The sequence below is a fragment of the Microchirus variegatus genome (assembly GCF_963457635.1).
Source record: "Microchirus variegatus genome assembly, chromosome: 14".
NCBI classification, from domain to species: Eukaryota; Metazoa; Chordata; class Actinopteri; order Pleuronectiformes; family Soleidae; genus Microchirus; species Microchirus variegatus.
This window is the reverse complement of record NC_139815.1, coordinates 18260366-18266415: the sequence shown is the minus strand read 5'-3', so window position 1 is coordinate 18266415 and position 6050 is coordinate 18260366. Positions and strand designations below refer to the sequence as shown.

General features: G+C 42.4%; 1 protein-coding gene across 1 annotated transcript in view; it reads right to left on the bottom strand.

Moving 5' to 3' along the window:
- Positions 1-1988: 1988 nt before the first annotated feature.
- The window catches only part of LOC310937050 (AT-rich interactive domain-containing protein 3B), a gene marked incomplete at both ends in the record, with an annotated part of 44721 nt that continues 40659 nt past the window's right edge, over positions 1989-6050 (bottom strand). The window contains 4 exons of the mRNA XM_083901242.1: positions 1989-2185; positions 2566-2658; positions 3174-3449; positions 4799-5049. Coding sequence (XP_083757368.1) covers positions 1989-2185; positions 2566-2658; positions 3174-3449; positions 4799-5049 — 817 coding nt within the window. The remainder of the gene's footprint in view (positions 2186-2565; positions 2659-3173; positions 3450-4798; positions 5050-6050) is intronic.

The window sequence follows — 6050 nt, the reverse complement described above, 5'->3', positions numbered from 1 at the left end:
CACCCTAAATATATCTTTACAAGCTTTAGAAAAAAAAAAATCAAAATTAGATTAAACAAGGTTAGATGCAACATTTTTGTCCGGTCCAAAAACAAACCTTGAAATGCTGTTCTGTGTTCACCACAGTGGGCGCGAGCAGGATAATATGAGGGATCATTCTCGAGGAGTGACTGGGTTAGTCTTTGGTATCCAGCTGTGCAATAACCACAGTCTAAACGTGAACCAGAAGGACAAGGGTGTTAAAGCTGGTCACATGATTGTACACATGCATATTATTTTTCGCCTCTATCGTGAAAGAAGACATTAACTGCGATTTCCGAAATTTGCATTCAAATTTAAGGTTAACATGGCCTTTCAAAAACAAAAAACCTTCGTAGACCCCTGTGACCTTGAAATCTTTCGTCAATCCTACAAATCTGCAGCTGTCAGCGAGGGAACCGACTCTTTTCCTCTTCCCTGAAAACGATGCACGATAACACAATTCTTCTCAGACAACAATTTGAGGAACAGAAGAAAAAAAAAAAGGAAGGAAAGAAAGAAAGAACAAGATATTTCTACAGGTAAATACAGGAGAAGAGAGATATAAGCCCATCCCAGTTCTGTTTGTCCCAAAACCACCAGCGTTGTGTCAGTACTTTAAGGTCGGTTAAGGTACGGTTTCCATCACTTGGGGTTGGGGCGTCAAGTCTCCTTGGCTTTACAGCCATATGAGGTATATGCGGTAACTCCCCTTTTCTATGGAGTCAGATGAGGTATTCTTGAAACAGTCATGAAGACTTGTGCGTTCATCAGGTATGAATCCTTTTTTTTTTTCCCTTTAATTCAACAGTGATTCCTTACAGCTGTCACATTGCTTCCTGAGAGAGGGATAGATAAAGATGCCCCCCCCCCCCAGAGAGGAGAGGCCAGTATGAAGCCTGAGAACTACTTGACACTTGATGGACATTCAGCTCCGTGGCTGCAGCTGGAGGAGGGATGCACAAACCAAAACGGAGCAACAACAAACTCAAACTTGATTCTGTAAACAGGGGAGTGGCCTCGGTGCCACCGCGCTGTAACCAGGTGGGTTTGTTGCAGGTCGATCAGAGTTGCTCTTCCCTCTGATTTGTGCATTATTTAGAGGCAGCTTTTGCAGACATGTGGGAGGCTGAACTTAAGGTTTGTACATCCAGCCCTTCTATAACGGATCCGACATAATATATACTGAGCGTGGAGTTATGAAATGAGGTATGTAATGTGCTGATTCACAAGTTAGCTCAGCAAAGGACCTACAGCGTGTTAAAGAAACCTGAGCTGCTGGCCAGATTGGAGGTCTGTCACTGCGAGGTGGGCTCTCTGTACACGAGGCGCCACCGGCGAGAGTTACCCGATTTTCCCTGATTGCAGCAAGGTCATAAAGAATACAAAAATAAAGTTGATTCAGGTTAAATATACTACAGCTCCTGAGGTAAAGACACCACTGCAGGTTACTTGATTTGAGGTATGTAAAAAGGGAAAAAAAAACTAAAAACAAAATAATTCTTGAACACAAAATCAAAAAAAAAAGACAAACAAATGGCAACAAACAAAACAAAAACGCTCTAAGATAAAACTTTTCAAGTTCAGTTATGACTACACCTGTCAGTGGGTTTTGGCTGAGCTGATTGTGTTTAGCATGTACATTAGGATTAACAATGTGCATGAATTGTGTGGCTGTGTATGCATGTGTGTGTGTGTGTGTGTGTGTGTGTGTGTGTGTGTGTGTGTGTGTGTGTTTGTAGTGTGTGTGTTGAATAAAATGCATAGCTGTGCATTTGGGCACACGTTATCATCTAATATTCTCAGGCTCTGTGTTCGTGATTGGACAGCCAAGACGTTGACAGGGTTGATGAGGTATTTGTTGTGCAACAGTTTGTTATTCTTATTGGTTTCTCATTGTACTGAATATTCATGCGAGGTCTCCCCAGGGGAAGAGAAGCCTGTGGAGCAGGAGCAAAGGGCCACGTGAGTCAGGGTGACCCACTGGGCACAGGCTCAGCTGAACCAGGACCCTTGGAGGAGGAGGAGGAGGATGCGGGGCTGAGGGTCTGAGCCATGGGTGCAGAGAAACCAAAGCTAGTGCTGGTGCCAGCAGGGGAGGCTGAAGCAGCAGCGGCCGACACAGCAGGCCCAGGGGCCCCGCCGGACTTGTGGGCAAACAGGGTTCCTGTGGGCAAAAGGGCAACATTACATATGGATAAACACTAGTCGAAACTGCAGTTTGAACCAACGCAAGTAGGAAATCACAAAGGCGATTACATTTTCATCCTTGTATTACAATATAGAGCAGATAATGTTGTAATGGTGTCATGTGGTAGTGCACCATCATTTGTTTTTAATCTATTACACACATGAATACTGAATTGAAGTCTGGCTTAGAAAAATATTGCAAATCAATATATGCAATTAAATATTTTCCCTAAATCGCTCAGGTAAACATCACTGAAGCGGTGAAAAGGTTGTGTATTTGTCACCTAAAAATATACCACATTGTTATTTAATTTTTTTCATCAGTGATGCATAACGTTCATAAACAGCCACACATACCTGAATAGACTGTGCCATTAACCTCCACTGAGACAGTGATGCTGGCATTTCCATTAGTCGAGATGCTCAGAGACATATCCTGCTGCTTCTCCTCTGAAAGTGCAGTAATGACAATGCAACATGACTTTAACATGGCAGAACAAGATTAATACATGTGTTTAACCAGATTAGTGGGTGAACTGGCAATACTGACTTAAATACACACATTTATTTATTACCATTTATATCTGTAAGTCACTGTATGCTTCAGTGTTTCACAAGATTGTAGCTCTGAAACAATTAATCGGTTATTAATCGATTACTAATTTAATCGTCAACAACTTTGATAATCGATTAATTGGTTTGAAGCTTCTTTCATTACTAAAACAAGATTCCTGCTTGTTTTAGCTTCTTAAATGTGAATATTTTCTTCGTTTCTTTGCTTCACATAACAAAGAAATGGACAAAACAAGACATTCAAGAACATTGCCATTTTCAGGTTTGACAAACACTGATCAAAGTTTTTTTTGCAAAACATTAGTCGATGCGTTTCATGATGCTAAAAACATCATGACAATTGTCACAACTGCAAGACACAAGAGTATCTTGAAAAATATGGCAACACTGACCTCTGGTGGTGATGGTGGGGGCTCCCAGGCGCAGGTTCATAGGCATTTGGGAGGCCATGGCCAGCAGGTTGTGCTGGAAAGCCTGCTGCATCAGGCGCTGCTGTTCTTCTGCCAGGCGGGCCATCTTCCTCTCTGGTCCCTCTCCTCCGCTGCCGGTCTCCAGCTTTTCTCTCAACTGCTCCAGTGTGGCGGCTCGAGCCAAACCAGCAACCTGCTGCTGACCCAGAGCCAGCGCCATGGAGGGCCTGACTGCCATGAGGGAGGGGGTCAGGTCATCTGGACGGGAGGAAAAAAAAAGGAGGGTTAGTTTTATGCATTCTAATGGATTCCATTAATCCATCTGTATTGACTGGATATGTAAATAGCGGAGTGCTCATTCAGTCACAAGCGACCAGACCTTGTGAACGCCGCCTCTTGCCCATTGAGAGCCAAGAAAATCTGCACAATATTAATCAGGATAAGTGGGGATATGATATGAATGATTTGATTGTTTTTCTTATTTCTATAAGACAAAGGACTAATTATCTAAAACATTAAAGAGAGAAATTAAATTACAAAAAATACAATTACATAGAAGGCTAATGGAAGAATGGAAGACTTTTTGTTTTGTTGCAATGACAGTGATCGGGTGAGGGAAACCACAATCCTCCCAACATGACATCATCAGATACATAACAAGTAAAATTCTGAACATTGCATTACACAATGAAATTTTGTGTATTATCGTGGTCTGTGGCAAAGTCACATTCCAGCCAAGTCATCAGATAAAACAGTGGCGTAATGACAGTTATCAACTTGATCCTACTGATGTGGACGGAAAACTTCAAAGTTCATAAAATGTCCTCCTCCACCCCCGGCGTGGGAACCATGTTATTTATCAGCAGTAAAAGGTGAGGGCTCTGAGCAGCCCGGGGGCAAAACTACTTCGCACATGGTCTCTATAACACCTGGAAGGACGACACACACACAAACACACAGGCATGCACAAACTCACAAAGTCGTATAAAAACCCAGGGGGACAGAATGGAGGTGAAGGTGAGATGTTGCAAGAATGCAATACACAAATATCACAGCACGCTCTCATTTCAACATTCTTGCGTGCACACACAAGCATATGCTCTCGTACCAGAAGCCTCGGATGGCGGCGCATTCACACACAAATACTTGTCACACAACAGCAGATTTTAAAAGATGAAATCTTAAATTAGAAATAATTTTTAAAATGTTTCAAAAAGTAATTCTAATTCTCATGTGTTTATCCACAGCTCAAACTAGATGTAGTATTTCTAAACTGCAACAGAGGGCAGTGTCCATAAAGACTCGGCATCATCAGCCCACCTCTAAGTGCAGCACTCCACCACTATAGGAAGTGGAGGATACAGTGTTTGAAGTCAACATTTAATATAACCTTCATCAATCAAAAGAACGTTTTCTGGGCATATATGCTTTCCTCTATATTTCCTTCTTCACCTTCCAAAATGACAAACATGCTCGACTATGATCTGCATGTTTTAAATGGTACATCACACACTTTCATTCCACACACTTTAACTCCTATTACTTTAAAACCTCACTGCCACAAGTCTCTGGTCCAGAGTTAATCTTCACAGCTTGAAGATGCTTACCTTTTTTCAGAGAAGGTCCTGGTGAAGCATGTAGACCATTGAGGGCCACAGCTCCCAGAGCTGAAAGGTGCATCTTGGGTGGGGAAAGGATGTGCGGAGCTGTGCTGGGAGAAGGAGAGAAGCGGAAGAGGCTGCTGCTGTAGCTCGGACGACGACCCTCACGTCGGTTACTGTCGATGGCGGCCTGGAGCTCACTTGGTGAGCTGAGGCCTTTCCTCTCACACTCATAGGGGTAGAGGTATTTCATGTACCTGAAGAGATCACCACAGAAAAATTCACTGAATTAGTGGTGTGACTCATCAAGTCAAATGCTGCAACTTCAACCAGTTTAACAAGTGTAAACCTGTGTTACATACTGGCTGTAGTACATGTTCATTTCAGTTAATAGCATTTGTCTATTTGACTTATGTGTGAGGACAGAGTTTGACCTAAACAATGTTTAGGTGTTCTATTTTAAGGCCTGTTCCATGAAGTCTGTGTTCACATTAAATTCATATACTCATGCACACATGGCCAGAGGGGGAGAGAAAAAAAATCTGGTTTCTCTGACATCAATCTTTTAACTCAAAGGCATGCAACTGCAGATTTAATGAGTCATCTGTTCTAAAAACTGTGCAAAACATGTTTTGTATGCCGAGGATACTTTGATGACATCACGCCGGTCCTACAAGTATGGACAGTCACAGCTCTGGTATGTTTTCCATCCCATAAAAACATACGGTAAAATAAACGACCACTATTATGCATGCTGACTGCATAATGGTGGAACAGCTCCACTTAAGATCAATAACAAGCTAAGAGCAGTAGTGTCCATTAAATAGCTAGCAGAGCAATGCTACACAGCAACATTAAAAATACATAAAGGTTCATTAGGGCACCCAGCTAGTGGACAGGATATAAGGGTGTTACATCCACTGAGGGGGTTTCCATCAACAGAGCAAGTGAGTTTTAGTCGAGACTCAGCGTACAAGCCGTCAGTCAAACCCCACCTTAGTCACTGTGAACTCTGACCCAAATCATGTCAATAAATCTATGGAATCAATGGGCTCTATGTGTGATGTAATGGACGGAGAAATTGAATGGGAAGAGGCAAGGCAGCCTGTCAGTGGAAACAAACCTGTGTGTGTGTGTGTGTGTGTGAGTGAAATTTGACATCTTTACACATACCAACACATACGCACAGGAATACACTTATTCTAATACCACAAACACACACTTACACTTATAATAAGGGAGGTGCTCGTTTCTAAAC